Here is a 20,543-nt window from a genome sequence, read left to right as displayed (position 1 = left end):
AATGAGCCTAAAACCGACCTTGTATCATCATTAAAATTTGCCCAAGCCATTTAAAATATTACATAAATATATAAATTATTACGACTGAGAACAATCTTCTTTTGTCGTCGAGGTGTTGATTGGACACGCAGTTCATGCAGTAATTACTGAGGGCACGACTTGTTTGACCCCATGATCCGCTTGTCCGGCGCAGACCACAATTTAGCGATAATCATGTTGGCTTAATATACATTTTTATTTATGTGTGCGAGACGGTTCAGTTTATTCCAGTATGCTCAAAAGTGGAAACCTAGTTTGTTAAATTCTAAACGTATCGACAATACGGAGGGCCAGTAACACTGCAAGTTACCTGTACACTGGCGTTCAAGATTATATTGATCCCTAAAATGGAGGTTAAAGTAAACTGTGAGTGGATATTCACGATATTCACAGAGATACACACATCGGTGTAGCATATACTCCGAAGGAAACTTTAAGCAATATTTCTTGCTAATAGTCTTCAAGTACACACATACCAGAGTACCATAATATTATGAGGCCACAAGAAGAAAGAAATACCAGAAAAGAAAATTAAATAAAAGTACATCAGAACCAAATCAAAAGCAAATTAAATAGTAAATACAAAAAATTGTTTGACAACAAATTTTCAGAATTAATTAGTAAATGTGTGAGAAACTAAATATGAAGTTGCGAAATGCTATTTACAGATTACAATAAACAAGGAGTTCTGGCCCAACAGCCAACAGTTTCTTTGTTAAAGTGTCGTAAATATATTTCAGCCTGCAACTCTCTTAAAAAGCTCCTTTATTTAGTGAAATTATTGGTAAATGCTATTGTAAAAAAAAGTGCATCTAATATTGAAGAGCGGGTACTGTGAATGCCTTTCCATGCGCTTTTCAATTGTGGATGTATTTTTTTCAATCTCTTTTACGAAAAGTTGCAATACAGAGAGGTTTGTAAGAGAGCTGACTGTATTACGTCACTGGTGTACGATTTATATTCTGCTGGACGGACCAGTCAGATGACCAAAAATTTCACTGAGCTGGTCACATGATTAAGACACACCTCAATGAGGTGGTCACATGATTAAAACACACCTCACTGAGCTGGTCACATGATTAAAACACACCCCACTGAGCTGGTCACATGATTAAAACACACCCCACTGAGCTGGTCACATGATTAAAACACACCTCACTGAGCTGGTCACATGATTAGGACACACCCCACTGAGCTGGTCACATGACTAAAACACACCTCAGTGAGGTGGTCACATGATTAAGACACACCTCACTGAGCTGGTCACATGATTAAAACACATCCCACTGAGCTGGTCACATGATTAAAACACACCTCACTGAGCTGGTCACATGATTAAAACACACCCCACTGAGCTGGTCACATGATTAAAACACACCCCACTGAGCTGGTCACATGATTAAAACACATCCCACTGAGCTGGTCACATGATTAAAACACACCTCACTGAGCTGGTCACATGATTAAAACACACCCCACTGAGCTGGTCACATGATTAAAACACACCTCACTGAGCTGGTCACATGATTAAAACACACCCCACTGAGCTGGTCACATGATTAAAACACACCTCACTGAGCTGGTCACATGATTAAAACACACCCCACTGAGCTGGTCACATGATTAAAACACACCTCACTGAGCTGGTCACATGATTAAAACACACCCCACTGAGCTGGTCACATGATTAAAACACACCTCACTGAGCTGGTCACATGATTAAAACACACCCCACTGACCTGGTCACATGATTAAAACACACCCCATTGAGCTGGTCACATGATTAAAACACACCTCACTGAGCTGGTCACATGATTAAAACACATCCCACTGAGCTGGTCACATGATTAAAACACACCCCACTGAGCTGGTCACATGATTAAAACACACCTCACTGAGCTGGTCACATGATTAAAACACACCCCACTGAGCTGGTCACATGATTAAAACACACCTCACTGAGCTGGTCACATGATTAAAACACACCCCACTGAGCTGGTCACATGATTAAAACACACCTCACTGAGCTGGTCACATGATTAAAACACACCCCACTGAGCTGGTCACATGATTAAAACACACCCCACTGAGCTGGTCACATGATTAAAACACACCCCACTGAGCTGGTCACATGATTAAAACACACCTCACTGAGCTGGTCACATGATTAAAACACATCCCACTGAGCTGGTCACATGATTAAAACACACCCCACTGAGCTGGTCACATGATTAAAACACACCTCACTGAGCTGGTCACATGATTAAAACACATCCCACTGAGCTGGTCACATGATTAAAACACATCCCACTGAGCTGGTCACATGATTAAAACACATCCCACTGAGCTGGTCACATGATTAAAACACATCCCACTGAGCTGGTCACATGATTAAAACACATCCCACCGAGATGGTCACATGATTAAAACACATCCCACTGAGCTGGTCACATGATTAAAACACATCCCACTGAGCTGGTCACATGATTAAAACACATCCCACCGAGCTGGTCACATGATTAAAACACATCCCACTGAGCTGGTCACATGATTAAAACACATCCCACTGAGCTGGTCACATGATTAAAACACATCCCACCGAGCTGGTCACATGATTAAAACACATCCCACTGAGCTGGTCACATGATTAAAACACATCCCACTGAGCTGGTCACATGATTAAAACACATCCCACCGAGCTGGTCACATGATTAAAACACATCCCACTGAGCTGGTCACATTATTAAAACACATCCCACCGAGCTGGTCACATGATTAAAACACATCCCACCGAGCTGGTCACATGATTAAAACACATCCCACTGAGCTGGTCACATGATTAAAACACATCCCACTGAGCTGGTCACATGATTAAAACACATCCCACTGAGCTGGTCACATGATTAAAACACATCCCACTGAGCTGGTCACATGATTAAAACACATCCCACCGAGCTGGTCACATGATTAAAACACATCCCACTGAGCTGGTCACATGATTAAAACACATCCCACCGAGCTGGTCACATGATTAAAACACATCCCACTGAGCTGGTCACATGATTAAAACACATCCCACTGAGCTGGTCACATGATTAAAACACATCCCACTGAGCTGGTCACATGATTAAAACACATCCCACTGAGCTGGTCACATGATTAAAACACACTTCACGATTAAAATTTACTATTTAACCAGACGTACAAAATACCACCACCACTTTTGAGATAGTCGAAGAGGAATCAGGTCTACTTCTGCCATCACATACCCGTGACCGGTTTCAAGTGCTTTCCTGCTCCCGGAGCCCGGCCTAGGGCCAAGCTTTTCTGTTGCTTGCCTGGTCAATCAGGCTGTTGCTATTAGCGGCCTGTTGGCTCACATACACAGCAAAGCCTGGTTGATCAGGCACTTGTCAGAGGTAGTGCGAACATGATTCCTCCTTCATAATTTGTTATTTTGCAAAATATGTTTAAAAGTTTCAGTTTGCTTAAAATGTATGCGAATAACGTCGAGGATATCATAGGTGATTTTCTGGCATCAGTAGCGGCCTATAGCAACCCAGTGTCATTTTGTTTTGCTCATTAATTTAGTAGCAATGTTTGTGCTTACTGCTGCTTGAGTGGAACTTGAGCCAGAGTGTCTCAGTAAACAAATATAATGTTAATGTAAACTCTCATCTTCCACTAAGAGGAATGTAGTATAGCATATAACTAACCATATACATGAACCCTGTTTGTTTTTGAGATTTCTATAAGAAAAATATATGGGTGCAACAGTAGTGAGTTAAGATGAGATTAAAAAGACAGGGAGAGAATATGGTAGAGAAATCCTAGGGAGCTGGGAAAGAGAGAAAGTCACTCTCTAAAGGGAGGGAGGGTGGAGAAAGCTACGAGATTGGGGAAAGAGGGGGGGAGGGTGAGGATAATTTAAGAGTATATAAGCAGGTGTAAGATATTTGTAGCAGCATATTACAGGCTTTTCGAGCAAGGGTCACACACACAAGAAACAATACTGTTGAACAGTGAGTAGAGAATCGAATATAATTTATTTTTAAGCTGAGGAGGCTGGTCCTGCTGACTGGCTTATTCCACACTACCTTGAACAATCTTTACTTCTGCCTACACACATATTTGGATTGATGTCCACTGTTAGTCTCCCCTCACGCACTTCTTCAGATACACACATTACATAATATATACACAATTTACACCTCAGTTTCCCTTCCTTTACGTTCCCTTCAGTCATTCCTTTGCCACAATGTTGATTCATGATTGACAACTCAAGGTGCGAAGGATTTCTGGGTGATGTATTTATTGCCTGTTGTCACTTTCAGACTGGGCACTCGTAGAGCATTTCAGACTTTTAATTTCTCATCAGTAGAAGACCGCTTATCTGCTTTCCACGTTCTTTTTCTTACCCTTCCACCTCCAACCCATGATAGGGAATCTTCTGTAGGAATTCACCATCAGTCTCCTTCGGCAGCTTTCCAAAAGAAGTGTGTATTATCTTCCAACTCTAACACACTAGTTTCACGCATAAAATGTTGCTTAACAATGGCCTATCTTTCATTAATAATGTGTTTTCTTCTGAAAATCGTCGGAAGTCTTTCTCTCTGGAGGATTCCAGTTTCTTTAACCCTTCTCTCTCTTCTTTGATTCTCTGCCTCGATGCTCTGTCTCTGCTAACTTAGTTCACAAAGCTTTAGTAACACCAAGCATGGAGACAGAATATGGGACGCATCGTGTACCTCTTTGTGTACTAAGTAAGAGTGCCTCAGAAGTGACACACTTTTAAGCTTGTCTTGTTGTCTTTCCTCTACAGCTTTATAAATATCTTGGCTACAATCTTCCTTTTATCCTGCTGTCAAGACTTAACCTATGTCTTAAAGTGTGTTTGTATCAACACCTTATGCACTTGTAGCTGCAACTGAATTGTCAAAATCTTTGACTCTGTCCATTCACCTATATCTGCAGCTGCACGTACTTGATTTACATTTAGTATATTATATTTAATTTTGTAAATATCTCATAGCTAGAGGTAAGAAAGTGTGGAAAATGAAGTAACGAAGACTACTTATGATAACTTAAGTAGTCTTGCGACACTCGAGTCCGCATGTCAACAGTAATGACAAACAGCTGCCAAAACCCTGCTGTTCTATATGATGCTCACATACACACTCTCACATATCATTCATACCACTGAGTCCACCGCAAATAAACCAGGGATCGTTGCTGCCGTGGGCTGCAATAGAGCATACAACATCATCAGTTGCAAGCCTCCTCCTGTCCCTCTGCTACTGAATGTGTCATCTTACCGCAAAGGCCCGTGTCAGGCAATTTTCCTTGACAAATAAATCAACAGCCCACAAATCCTTCATCAAGTCGGTGGGAGAGAAAGTTTCATTAGGAAAGTGACCCGCTAGAGCACAGTGGGTGGTTACATTATTCTCACCATATGGCAAGAGACGGGGAACTCCTTCCGCCGTTCGGGGCTATGGCCGAGCGTCGGAGGTGTAGAAAGCCAACACACACTCTACCTCGAGATCGCAACCACGTCTCAGCAGACTGTTCGACCCTCGTGTGGTACAAGTAGAACGTGAATCTTGAGTGCAGAGTACATCGGTTGTGTCTACGAGTGAGTGCGCGGGTAGGCGGTTACAGAGACAGGACAAAGTGCATCCGTAAACGGTTGTACTCGAAGTACATTGTGTTTGTACGCGGTCGTTCGGTTGGTCTCACATGAAGGGGAGTGTGCATTCGTGACCCTGGCTTCCCGCAGGCTGCTAAATGTTTGTCTCCTGTTACTGAGACCACTGGTGCTGTGTTCTTTTTCTTTCTTCTTGAAATTATTCGCATGCGCGGATCACAACTCACGCCCTCCCTACTTTACAGAAACGTTCTGTGTGTGTATACTATATGCATTTGCATAGTGTTTGTAAACTTATAATTTTAAAGGATAATGGGCATATACTACTACTTTTACTACTACTTTTACTACTACTACTACTACTACTACTACTAATAATAATAATAATAATAATAATAATAATAATAATAATAATAATAATAATAATAATAATAATAATAGTAATACTCATTCTGATCCCAGGCAGTGTGTTAGTTGTAAAAGCTGCTTAGTTTATTAAATACAAACTTCGTGTAACCTATATTCGTTTATGAGACTGAATTATGCAAGTGAATTCGGGAACAGAAGTAATAGTAGCAGTAGTGTAGGAAAAAGTTGACAGTATCCAATTGTTTCTGTTTAAGTTGTACAGAACTTTCTCGTACAACTTAAACGTACCAGTACTGGTACAGTAATTACAAGTGTAATTACTGTACCAGTACTTGTACCTGCACCAGTATCTGTACCTGGACCAGTACTTGTACCTGCACCAGTACCTGTATCTGCACCTGGAACTTGACTTGTACCGGCATTATAGATGTGAATAACAAGAGTTCCGCTTAACATGTTTACAACACGAACACAACGTTGGTACTGTATCTGATGGTATTCTCCAATTGTAATTTGATAATGGAATCCGATTTCGGGATCACCTGAAGAGCCCCCTCTGGATCACCTGAAGAGCCCCCTCTGGATCACCCGAAGATCCCCCCTTTGGAGTCTGGATTACCTGAAGATTCCCCCTTTGGAGTCTGGATTACCTGAAAATCCCCTCTGGGTCACCTGAAGATCCCCCTCTAGATCACCAGAAGATCCCACCTCGGGATCACCATAAGATTCCCTCTGGATCACCTGAAGATCTCACCTCTAGATCACCAGAAGATCCCACCTCTGGATCACCAGAAGATTCCTTTCTGGATCACCTGATGATCCCCCCTTAAGGAAAACAGCTAAATTTTAAAAGATTTTTTTATTTGTCAATTTTCAGTTATTCACAGAAACTATTCTCCTGTCAGGTCTAAAATTTAAGTAATATAAGATAATATAAAACAGTACTCATCTGACTCAAATGATAGTTTATTGAAATTTAAATACACTGAAGACATTGAAAAGAAGAATGAAGACAGTTGCAGACAAGGTAAACACACACACACACACACACACACACACACACACACACACACACACACACACACACACACACACATGGGGCCAGGAGCTGTGAATCGACCCCTGCAACCACATATAGGTGAGCACACGTACACACAGTGGTCATAATAAATTTTGTGTCTTGGAACCTACTGTGCGTGATGTGCATCAAAGATTATTATTGTACAGAAGATTCCTTACAGAGTGTAATAGCAGGAGTTATCGTGAGACTGCGTAAACGCTCGACACATATTGTGAATAGTTAAGAAGAGACAAACGTTGAGAACAATAAAGTTTGTCCTCCAAAGTGTCGTTTCTTTAGTATATTCGGCAGTATGAAATTTGGATCCATTGTTAGGTACAGGAAAGATATGTATGATGACATTGCTGGGTCTCCATCCTCCACTGCTTCCTTCAACTCATCCACTCGATCATTCTTGTGTTCTGTCTTATGCCACTGTTAACAAAACATTTGTTCCCGCAGTGCATTTAGGCGTATATGTGGGCGTGGCGATGCTGGTGGTAGTGCTGGCGGGCGGTGTGAGCGGCAGTGTAACAATGGTTACTGACCAGCCACTTCTGCGTGTGAAAAGGTAAGTTCGAACCATTTGGAAGAGAGAAAAGTAAAGGAATGAGAGGAAAAAAAGGCGCAGAGAAACAAAAGGGGAAAAGAAAATGTTATTTATTCAGTTTATGTTTATTTACTTATCGAACCGCTTAATCTGTGTAGATCACTCAGCTCAAGGAATGACAGAGGCTTGATCCTCTGTCCGCTAAGCACAAAGCAGACACACAGCTGTTACTGGCCACAGTGGTGGATTAACACAAGTTATTGACTAATCAGTTGTTTGTCGTCCCACTCTGGGAAGAGGAATAACTATAAACTATCCATAAGCAATAGGAAAACATGTGATAGAGGCACTGGGAGTAAAATGCCCGGATTGTCTTGTATGCTTAATGGTGTAGTAGCTACGGGGGTTGAGTCCTCTCAGCTGGAATGAAGGGCAAAGTGCTGTTAAGGTTTACCATGACCTGATCTTCATATGCTTTATAGAGACTCACGTTGACCACTGAATGGCTGGTCCGTCTGTGTTACAGGTGAATAAAATGGTTGCAAGGCGTAGCACAAAGTGTATACAAAGACAAGTATGAAGAATAAACTTTTATTTGTATACTGTTTCCCTCTCAAAGTAGAACTTTCCCGGCGTCTTGATTTTATAAAGCTCTTAGAACGAAACGTTGTCCAAATGAAGGTTTGTTTTTCGTGTTATGAAACAGAAAATTTGTCTTGCTACTTAATAAAAACTTCATCCAAATCTCCTTTTCGATTTTTCATCGAAAAAGTTTATTATTTCAGAGAGCTTTATTTCAGCTGTAGCTAATATACCATCCCCTACCTCGTGTCGAACTTTCTGAGACAAATCTTTTGCCTGATCAGGTCCTAGCATACCAAGAGCGTCCTTTTATTTCAAGCGTTCTGGCATGATTATGACTTTCAATATACACACAACGTCGTCTGAAAATTCGCATACGCTATAAAGGATGACTGATATTGATGAATAGGGTATATAAATATTTCATGTCCCTCGCACATATTCTAGACTTCAGTCGTTTCTGTAATGTTTTCCAGGACGAATTTTTGCGACTACTGGTGCAGGACAGATGAAGGACGGGTGTACTGTTGTGGTCACGTTGGTGAGTAGCCTTACCCAGAGGCTAGTACTAGTTCCTTGTGTTTATTTGTTCTAGACTATGAGTACTAGTTTTACTCGGCACAGGTGAAGATCAGCGCTCACTGCAGAACTCCCTGTGGTACATTTGTACTCAACGCAGATGAAATCATGACTTTTCATGTCATATATTTGTACCCTGTGCAGGTGAAGCCATAACTTTCACCGTGATACATTTGTATTCACTGCAAGTGAAATCATGACCATCAGTGTGTTCCAGTAGTATGTAGAAAATACCAACACAAATTCTCAACTAACCTACACACTGAAAATGGGAATAAACTACATCTCGATCCGTCCTGGAACATTACCAAGTCGCAAGTCACCTAACTGTATTTTCAATTTGTGGATCCATTTTCACTTCAGGACATTATTAAGCAGAAGTCAAACTACGAAAATATAGCTCTAGTACAGAATATATTTTAATATGGAAGGTGTAAGAGCTGCAGGAGGACATAAATGATTTTTGACCTGGATATTTTATCTTGCCTTACAGCGTGATATGACGTATCAAATGGAGATTTATAGATAGTAGCTGATAGAGAATTGGATGGTGTTACGTTTAAAGTCTATCGACTACCTGAGGTCCATTAAAGATGTATGAAGCCTAAACACAACTAATCAAGAATAATTGAATCCCTAAAATGCAGAGTAAAATATACTCAGAGTATATATACTGTGAAATATACATCCCTCTGCATATATAACTGATACAGACACGCACACACTCCACTGTGTATATGAACTGAGATATACACATCTCTGTGTATGTCTCAGTGGTTTGTCCGACAAATATTTAGGGATAGGCTGCAATTCCTTTTTTTTCTGGTAAACGAGAAATAGTATGTTAATTAAAAATAATTAGTAGAATATTTCTTAATCTGTTAATCTTAATTTTAATCTGTTGATCTGCTTCGAATCGTTTTCTCATTTTTTTCCTTCCTCACAGGAAAGTGTCTACCGCAGCGTCGAACATGTCCGGCTTTCATAGATCCTGAGCTGAAGACCTGCACTGATGACTACTTTTGTGAGCATGGAGAAAAATGCTGCTTTGACAGGTGTTCAGGAGAACACATCTGTAGACCAGGTCTCTACTGAGGTCTCCACGCATCTACTCCTCTAGTTCCTCTGGGGAAGTTGTAGATTGGGTATCTACTGAGGTCTCTTTACATCTACTCTTGTTCTCCGTCCTTGAAAAGTGGCAGGCCCGGTGGCCCCTACAAACATGCAACAAAATATACAGGGTACAGCCACTTGAAAATCAGACATACATCTCACCCATAGCCACCAGTTCGCAGGTGCTCCTCTGTATAGCTTGTAGAACACAAGTCCACCACTTAGGTCTTCTTAATTACCGAGGTGCTAGAAGAGATCTCTGGTAACTTTTAGGAAAATATTGTGACAATAGTAATTTGCTGGGGTTATTAACTGAAGCTAGTTATTTAACTTGGTATGATAGTATTTATTTGCGTAATGTGTTTTATCTGTGCTACTTGTTTTATTTTTAATTTTTCTTTGTCTTTTTTCTCTGGTATGCTATATTTATCTTTTGTTAGGAGGAACACTGAATGATCTGGAAGGTCTAAGTGCTATTCAGATTTCAAAACTACCACCCTAGTTGTTGATCTAAGAACATGAATAGCAGCCGCAACACTCACTCACACACAGACACACAAACACACAGACAGACAGACACACACACACATACACACACAAACCTGAGAACAGCGTTCCGATACCTAAGTAAGGAATCGTTCAAGACAATGTACACCGTGTACGTCAGGCCCATACTGGAGTATGCAGCACCTGTTTGGAACCCACACTTGCTCAAGCACGTCAAGAAATTAGAGAAAGTGCAAAGGTTTGCGACAAGGTTAGTTCCAGAGCTTAGGGGAATGTCCTAGGAAGAAAGTTAAGGGAAATTGGCCTGACGACACTGGAGGACAGGGGGTTTAGGGAAGACATGATAACGACATACAAAATGCTGCGTGGAATAGACAAGGTGGACAGAGACAGGATGTTTCAGAGAGGGGACACAGAAACAAGGGGTCACAACTGGAAATTGAAGACCCAGATGAATCAAAGGGATATTAGGAAGTATTTCTCCAGTCATAGGGTAGTCAGGAAGTGGAATAGCCTAGCAAGTGAGGTAGTGGAGGCAGGAACCATACATAGCTTTAAGATGAGGTATGATAAAGCTCATGAAGCAGGGAGAGAGAGGACTTAGTAGCACTCAGTGAAGAGGCGGGGCCAGGAGCTGAGTCTCGACCCCTGCAACCACAAATAGGTGAGTACACACACACACACACACACATGTCAGATCATTCGCATGATATAGACTTATTTGTTGTAGCAATCATATTTATGCAAAGAACTGAACCCTTTTGGTTTATTCAACCGTAGTGGTGAAGGCTCGAACCTCAGTCAATGGATGTTTTCCTTTGCAGCATGAATTGGAGATTACTGCTAGTTTAAGGGAGGTATGGATCCCCATGTTTATTGTTCTACACATATGCTGCTATGTATGATAATCTATGTAACTGTATGTGTGTATACCTGAATAAACTCACTAAGGAGGGGCCTGTTTGGCCAGACACAACAGAAGAATCTCAGTGCAGCACCTGTTGCCCGAGATTCGACCTACGCAACCCCATTTAGCTAAACACAATGGTTGATCAATCATCTTAAGGTGCTGCTCCTCGCGAACACTTATATGCCATTCACCTTAATTAAGGAACTGCTTCACGGGAACACCCGAGAGCCAGTCATATTAATTAAGGTGCTGCTTCAGGTGTTTGCCAGTTATCTTAAAGAGCCCCTCACATAAGCACCAAAGAAGCATATACTAACCAGTATTCTTGTAGATATTTACAACGTTGGGTGCACCATGCAGTGCCTTCTTGAAGGTACTCCATTAATGTATTCAAGACTACAGTTATTTAACTCTGTTGTAGGCTGCTAAAATGTTAAGCTAATAAATTACTGACGTTTTCTATAGTCATGTTTTAAATTCCCAATAGATTTGTTTTCATTCCCATTCAGTTTGAGAAAACAGAGAGAAAGTCAACTTTTTAACATTGTACATACAAAAAATATGTGTTTCTCAGCATCTTCACTCTAAAAATTTACTTTAATCTGTAACAGAAATAAACATGCCAATAGCAGTAATAACGATAATAGAAGCAGCAGTAATAACGATAATAGAAGCAGCAGTAATAGTACAGTAGCAGCAGCAAAAATAATATCTATAATAGTGTCAATTGTCATGGTACTTGCAGTTGTAATAGCTGTAGCAGTACTTTTAATAACACCTATATTAATACTAACACTGGCAATAGCTATAGTTGTACTAACACTAGTAAAGTCTATATGCTATTAGCAGTAATAACAGCTGTACTAGTAGAAATAATATCTGAAGTATTACTCGAAGTATTAGAAGCAGTATTAGTAGTAGGAGTCTGAGTTTCACCTTGCACAAGTGTTAGTTAAGTCATCCTGGAGGTGGACAAAACTAAGCCTTTAAAGGCATGATGATAGACTAAATTAATAAGAATGTAAATTGGAGTCGTTATGTCTCCTTCCTCTTGGAAAAAAAATTAAACATATGCATGTCTCTGGACTGATAAAAAATATAATTTTATTACTTACCTGCTTAAACAAATTGCATTTTTCTGATAAAATATTGCATGAAGACAGACAAGTGGAGAGAGAGAGAGAGAGAGAGAGAGAGAGAGAGAGAGCTAGTGTGTCCCTCCTCGGGTCGTGGGTCAAGTAAGAGGCTTCACATAGGGACAGCCAACAATGCATGACGGAGGGGATGCATCCTGGTCCATGGCAGCTCAAGGGTTTTTCCAAAATATATTAAAACATCATCAACCAATCTACAGGATATTACGGTACAAATTTTTTTCAAATGCTGTTATTTTGCATCCTCAGTTATATATCTCCCTATATATATATATATATATATATATATATATATATATATATATATATATATATATATATATATATATATATATATATATATATACATACATATAGGGAGGTACCGCCATTATATATATAATGGCACAGACTAACTCATGTGAAAGAATGAAATACAACAAATGGTCACTTCAGCGGGGCTCTTTTGGTTTCAGGCTAGATGTGATTTTGGCTGTTTTAAAGGTTTTGATCAAAGTAAAGATTGTTTCCTCTTCTTGTGCAGCAGTGTGTTACACCATGGAGTGATTCCATCAGTGCCAAGTGCAGTGTTACTTCTCTGTTTGATGGCTGTATTTAGTTCTTCTATTGTGATTGTGAATATAATAATAATCTTGTATAGTGAGTAAAGCATCTGTCATGTTAACTGTCCATATGTGATTCTGATCTCTCCTTGTTAATATAGCAGGCTTTCTAACTACAGATCTTTGGTATCCTGAGAAAGAATTCTGATGTTAATTCGAAGTTAACGATTTCCACAAGTCTTACAGCATCATACAAGGGTTTTGTGTGGGTTAGGTTTTCACCGGCCTCTTGCCAGTGGCTTATTTGAACCAGTACCAAATTTCAGACACAAAGGTAAGTTCATCAAACGGGGAGCAGCATTCAGGTCTTCTATCCACCTTAACTGGAGATGTGATGTATACGATTCACCATTTTTCTCAGTAAGGACCTATTTACTTGTGTTGGATGTCGTCTGTGCAATATACGGTGACTTAATGACTCGGTCTTTTTGCTCACGCACATCATTGTACAATAATTAGCTCCTTCTACACATGTCGCTTGGTTTGTGCAGGATTGCGGTTTCAACCGCCTGTAGTATGGCCCTGATAAGTTCTTCGGTTGCATCAGGACCATATGGAAAAGGGATCTTGTCTACTAGAACTCATGGTCGGAATGACAAAGCTCTTGTACGTACGTATTAATAATATTTCATCCTGGAAACTCATGTGTGGGCACTGAATATCAACTGTGGTGACCCAACAGTCACTGGTGAGATTAAACTGTACTTACCAACTCTTCTCCAGAATGTAAACTTAAGTAGATCCAGGAAGAGGAGAGGGAGCTCTTCGGAGGAGCATATAAGAAAAAGAGGACTTTTTGGATGCGACTCAAAATTGCCGACTAACACTCATGTACCTAGTTACTGCTAAGTAAATAAGAAGAGAAGGATTATGGAAACTTGGGCATAATTTTTTTTTTTCACAAATGAATGTGCAGGCTGAGTGAGAGGTGTAATTCTACCCGAGTTCATTTTAAACCCCAGTTCTATCATGAGTATACTGTTACTCTCCAGGATGCCACTCCATAACAGTCAATAATCATCCAGGTACATATAACAGCTAAGTGAATTGGAGCAGCAGGTGAAAGTTGACCTCATAAGCTGCTAGAGGCAAACCTTCACTATGTCACAGTGAATGGATGGTTAAGTTACTTTGAATTTAGTTTTTGGGCTTTCTTTTAACTTTCATATTTTGTTTGGACAATTTTAGAGTGCATTAAGTTTCTTATTTATTTTCCTGCTTAACAGAATACCTAATGATGGAAGAGTTACTCTGATATTAGTCGTGAAAAAATAGACGGTGCGTCTCCTTCCAAGAAATTCTTGTTTATACATGTATAATATATACAATATACTATATGCTCTTCAGTTCGCAAGACTGTCTCCACACGCTCAGTTTTCTTCTGTATCTTAATACGCATAACAAGTGCTGGGAGTGAGGCGCCCTGGCGAAAGTCGGGGCTAGTCGATCACTACAAAGCAAGTGCAAATATGCTGTGTGTGTGTGTGTGTGTGTGTGTGTGTGTGTGTGTGTGTGTGTGTGTGTGTGTGTGTGTGTGTGTGTGTGTGATTCATTTATAGAATAAATATCATACACAGGGCCGGATCTTGGACGTAATCAGGGTGTGTACCACACACGAGCGGCTGCTGAGTGGGCTGCCAACTAGGATTCAGCCGCCCATGTGACACTAAGCCATCTCAATAGCTCGGTCTGGTTGCTGATTTTATGCTTATTTACGAAGTCTATCTTGCTGTCTCCCATTGCCTGATGTGTTATTTTTTAAAGTGACTCTTGAGGGCAATAGTTGTAGTTAACCAAGCTAATTAGCTTTGTTAAAATATTTTAGTGATAACATTAACGAGGATGCCTTCGTGTATCCTGACATCCTTTTGGCAGGCCTCTCCCGGGTAACAGGAAAAAGTATTAAAAGAGAAATGAAAATTTATTTATGTTAGACGGATGTAATCGTTTGTTCATTGTGCTGAGGAGAACCCAGTCACTGGGAGAAAAATCCTCCGAACACTGTGAATGTTTAGGGAATGTGGTACTTATCTTCAGTTATAAATTGAGTTGGTAATCGCATCAACTCTATGAGAGTGCAAATCTATTTCAAAATTTAGAAAATAAATTAGATAACATCATAAAAGTAATAAGTGATCTTTGACAGTGGTATGGCACTGTCCATCATAAGAACAGTATCACGGTGCCATTGGCAACAATCTTTGAAAAATACCATATATGTAAAATATTTTTCCTGCCATGCCTTTAAGGACAGAGTTTATTTTTGCACTTAAAGCTTGAGTTTGTAAGCTAGTCCAGCTCTATAACTCTGAAAAATATACTTTATACTCATTTGTGCTGCACCTCCTGCCTCGGGTTTTATGCTGTTGTTATGCCTTTTGAATCTCTATGCTTTAAATAGATCTTTATGCTTTAGTATGTCAAGTTTATTGACTATGCTAATGATTTATATGCGATCTTTTAATCTTTTAGATTAACTGTTGTGAATATTTCGTCACAGGTTTTATTACTTACATTTAGTCACATATATATATTTCTTTAGGAATGGGTTGTTTAAGGGATGGGGAGCATTTATGACAGTATTGAATATTTAAAAAAGAGAGTATATACGCCAGGAATTCGGTAATAAAGCCGCGTGACAGAGTTCAATGCAATGGTGAAGGGCTGTCGATTCAAGGAATGGAAAATATTTTTTCTCCCTTCATTAACTCAAATCAGACTATCTTCCATTCCCAGGCGTTGTATAACTTACGGTTTAGAGCTTCCCAATTAATACAATGATGTTAACATTATTTCATAGCTGGTAAGTTCTCGACCTTTAAATCTCTGGCCTGGAGGTTCATATCTCCGAGGGTGGGGATATTTAGTAAACTATCGCCGTAGCCAGCTGATGTATCTCTAGCCAGCTGGTATATCCCTGGTCAGCTGATCTATCACAACCCAGTCATCTCTCGCCTTCAGGATGGTGGTGATAGTCATGTTGGTGTACCTGGTGCAGCTGCAACCTGTAGACTCAAGTTCGTGACCCTCAAACACCCTTTCCTCCCTCTCAGCCACACGAACAACCCATAAAAAAGCTTGAGCAATTTTAATGCGCACATTAAAATGTTATTAGGTTATACTAAACTTCAACTGCAACCAGGCTACACTTTAACTGCAAGAAGTCGACACTTGACATAAAATAGTACTAAAGTTCCATTAATATAAGAGACTACTAGGCCACATTAAACAGATTGTAATAAGTTTATACAACATAAATTTATTCTAGCCCACGCTCAGTTCCGGGATATCAAAATGTGTAGTATTTAATCTGCACATTACACAGTGCATGAACACCACATCCCTGGGCACACATTCTGCCTGTGCACTAAAATACACCTACACCAAACATACCACAAGGCCACTGGCGCCCCCAAGGTAACACACGTCATCCGGTTAACTAGTGATCATGCATGCAGCTTCAGTGTGAATAAACACCAGAAATTTGTCTATGAAGATGGAGCGCCCGGGAGCGTTTCCGGTGAGAGCATCCGTGAGAGGCAGCCTGCTGAAGCCACCACCATGTAACTCTGCTCTCAGGGAGTGTATAATGAAGGTGTGAGGGAGTGATGGGAGCCTAAAAGATGAAAAAGTGGTGACCTTGAGTACTGCCTTTGTGTACCATGCGTGCTACCCGGGCCAAGTACCCTACCTCACCCCCCACTAAGGCAAAGTAATACATTAATGTTAAATAATAATATTAAAAGTGGCAAAATGGCACCTACCCACTCTGTAAATAATACCAACCTTCTCATAAGTAGGAAGGTACACGAGTGTTGAAATTTTTTTCCAATGTGTTAAACTGGAGTTCGTGAGTTAAGCATTCACATCTGGAGTACGACAGTACTATTATTATTATTATTATTATTATTATTATTATTATTATTATTATTATTATTATTATTATTATTATTATTATTATTATTATTATTATTATTATATTTTATGAAGCGCTAAAATTGCCCAAAACAGGAATTTTAACTTGATTCATCGTCCGTGATAAGCCGCCTCGCCATTCCCCGGAATTATATTTTACAAAATACAGGTATATAGGTGTGGGGATGCCACCAAGTAAACCACGATTCGAGCCATCATTACTATCTATTTATACAAATTGTTATATTTACAAATTGTTATATTACACATTCCCTACACGCGCTTCCGGGACGGACCCTACCCCTGCCCAAGTCATAGCCTCTCTCACGAATTTGCCCGAGGGCAAAACTGAGGTAGTAATCTATTTGGGCGTGATCTTCCGCGTAAGCGAGATGGCCATCCTCCCACACTTGGGCGCGTGGGTGTGTGGACGGCATCATCTTATTCCTTAATTAACGAAGCTGAGCCTGTTGTCATAGTACGTAAGATGGAATTTCTTCAGCCTGGGGTGACTTACAGGAGTAGTGTTCACTGTCAGTTACTCATCGTGTTCCAGGGAATTTTGTCACGTATGTTCTCTTCCGAAGATATTCTTAGGACAATGTAACCCAGGAGAGTTGAGGTTAACCAAATAACGCCACGAAGTATGTCTTACTTCCACTAGGCTTCTTTCCTAGGATGTGACCCGCAACCGTCGACTAAACACATATAAGGCGCAATTATGGACACTTAAATAATTACATCTATTGTAATTATTTGAATCTGTTGTACATCGCCTGTACAACAGACTTTTTTTTCACTTTAGTGGGACTTGAAAAATCTATTTTGTAGCTTAACGTTATCATTAAAGTATCCTTAATTGCACTGTGTTTGTTATCATTCAATCTGCCGGTATTCATTTACCGTTAGCTCATTGCTGACTAAATGCTAGGTGAACATCTCGCTCTGTCTGGGAATCAAACACAGGTCCTTTTTTGGTTATGAAGTTTACACCAAAACTGAGTTACAAATCATTTCTATATGTTACACTGACAGTAAGTGCTTGTAGTAATAAGGTTTGAACAGTCTGCAGGGGAAACATTCATGCAGATGATGTGAGAGAAACAAGAGGTGATGTGTCATGTGCTTGTCTTCAGCGGTTGTAATAGGAACAACACAAGAACCCTGGAGAACTCCAGCAGGCACGGATAACTAGCCTCAGTATGATAAGCGCTAAGTGATAGTAACTGTTAGACCAAGCGAGCGAAACTTGGCAGGCAAGGAGACGCTTGGTCTGTAATTTTGTTAATCTCATAAGTGTTAGTTAAAAATCTCACAGACAGCCGTAGTGAGCATTCTTATTGTTATGCTTAGGTGAGCGTTTTTTAGGAGGGTGCTTTATAAAACGCTTAAGTAAGCGTTTTATAAAATATCCCCAAGTAAGCATTTTTCTTGCAGATATTGTTAAGTAGCCATTCTTTATAAAAGATATTTCGACATTTTTTTTTTTTTTTGAGGCGCAAGAACACGAGTTGGAATTTTGCCACCGATGTGGATGGTTATGGTGCACCCCATATTCATCGGTAGTGCGAGAGAAAATCTGTACCCAAAGACTTACACCCTATCCCTGAATTAACCATCAGGGGTATACTCAAGTCTGCCGTTTGTATGTCTGTTAGATGATATTTAAGATTTCGCTTTAGAATTTCTGGTATATTATTTTTCATTAATAAAATACAATAACATACACGCTAGCGCACTGAGGTCCGGAGTTCGAATCCCCGGTACGGCTGGAAAACATTAGAACGTGTTTCCATAAAATATCTGCTGTCCATGTTCACCCGTCAGTATAAAATGGGTACCTGGATGTTAGTAAACTGGTGTGCGTCGTATCCTGCGAAAAAATTGACCTAATTTGCCAGACATGCTCTGCATAACAAGCGGCTTTCTGTATAGCAGTATGTCATTGATGTTAGCTAGGCCTGTAGACCTTGTATATGTACTTGTAGAAATAAAGATATATATATTATATATCTATTTTCCTCAGTAAGTGGACAAACAAGAACACAGTGTTGCAGAAGGTAAGATAAGACAAGATTTTGTTCGGATTTTTATCCTGGAGGTTAACCACTCAAGATATTCTAAAAAAATCTGTATCATCAAGGACTGTCTGTCTTATTTCCATAGTAGTCCTTTAATCTTCTCTCCAGGATGCGACCGACACCAGTCGACTAGCACCCAGGTACCTACTTATTGATTGGTTAACTGGGGCAGCAGGTGCAAGGAAACATACCCAACGTTTCACTCGTGCCTGGATCGAATCCCGGACTCTTAGTGTGTGTGCTAGATAAGGACACTGTCAAGTGAGTGGTCACTATGAGGGTGACCGCATACGTTGCATTTAGAACGTATAAGGATTCTTTCTTCCGGCCATGTTGGCCTTGACCCCTGGTGACCCTCAGGTCAGAGCCAGGTTCAAGTAGAAGAGTGAGTCAGCCACGGAAGACTTTTCCTATGTCTGCCTCAGTGTCTAAATGACATCTGGTTCCTCTCGCTATCTATTCATACATCCATCCATCCGTTTCTCAGTCCGCCTACCCATCCATTCATTCATCTGTAGCCACATTTTAAGAAATACTATACACAAGTCTTGGTAAAACAGAATATAATGTCATGACTTAGCAAGCTTCTATTGAACGTGGAAGAATAAGTTGAGTGAGATCTCAAGAACTCTCACATTCACTCGCTATGATTTACTTCGACATTCTCACACTTACTCGCGAGCGTAAACACTCGCGATTTTCTGTCCATCCCTTCAAGGCTTTGATGTTAGGGAAGGCCGCTTGATGTACGGAGGTTATTGCTACCTGTTACCTGTAGGTTACCTGTAGTTGCATCCGGAGGTCACCGCCCCCGCCGTCCGGTCCCAAATCAGGCCTCCTGGTTGCTGCCCTTATCGATCAAGTTGTTAGTACTCGCCGCCCGCAGTTCAACGTATGCACCATAGCCTGGCTGATCAGCAACTGATTTGAGAAATTTGTCGAGCTCCCTCTGAAAGACAGCTAGAGGTTTGTTGGTAATCCCCCTTATGAATGAAAGGAGGGTGCTGACGAATCTTGGGTCATTCACACTTAGTGAGTTCACTCCCAGTGTACTTACGCTCCTATGCTTTTCAACGGTGTCTTGTACCGTCTGCCAAGCCTCTTCTTATATTTAGTGATTTCGGCGTGCAGGTTTGGGACCAATCCCTCTACTATCTTCCAGGAAGGAATACAAGTCGAGGGACTCCATACGAATACAGTAATTTAAGTACTTCACTAATTTTAAACGAGCTGGAAAGGTATACAACAATATTCTAGCCTAGAGGGAGAACAAGTGACCTGAAGCGTATCATTCTTGCTTAGCATCTCTTGTTTGAAAGTTTTAGTTATCTATCCTATCCTTTTCCTTGCAGATGCAATAATAACTTACTGTGCTCCTTGAACGTGATCTCTTCTGACATTATCACTCCTAGGTCTCTCACATTAAATATACGTT

General features: G+C 40.3%; 1 protein-coding gene across 1 annotated transcript; it reads left to right on the top strand.

The window, feature by feature from the left end:
• The first annotated feature begins 4,022 nt into the window (after nucleotides 1-4,022).
• On the top strand, nucleotides 4,023-12,498 carry LOC128695746 (uncharacterized). Its single transcript, XM_053786564.1, has 4 exons — nucleotides 4,023-4,061; nucleotides 7,578-7,686; nucleotides 8,724-8,788; nucleotides 9,773-12,498. Coding segments are annotated over exons 1-4 (324 nt in total). The 5' UTR covers nucleotides 4,023-4,060; the 3' UTR covers nucleotides 9,922-12,498.
• Nucleotides 12,499-20,543: the final 8,045 nt, after the last annotated feature.

Source organism: Cherax quadricarinatus, chromosome 41, assembly GCF_038502225.1.
Source record: "Cherax quadricarinatus isolate ZL_2023a chromosome 41, ASM3850222v1, whole genome shotgun sequence".
In the NCBI taxonomy this organism is placed as follows: domain Eukaryota; kingdom Metazoa; phylum Arthropoda; class Malacostraca; order Decapoda; family Parastacidae; genus Cherax; species Cherax quadricarinatus.
The sequence above is the reverse complement of the archived record's forward strand: the minus strand, read 5'-3'. Positions and strand labels throughout refer to the sequence as shown.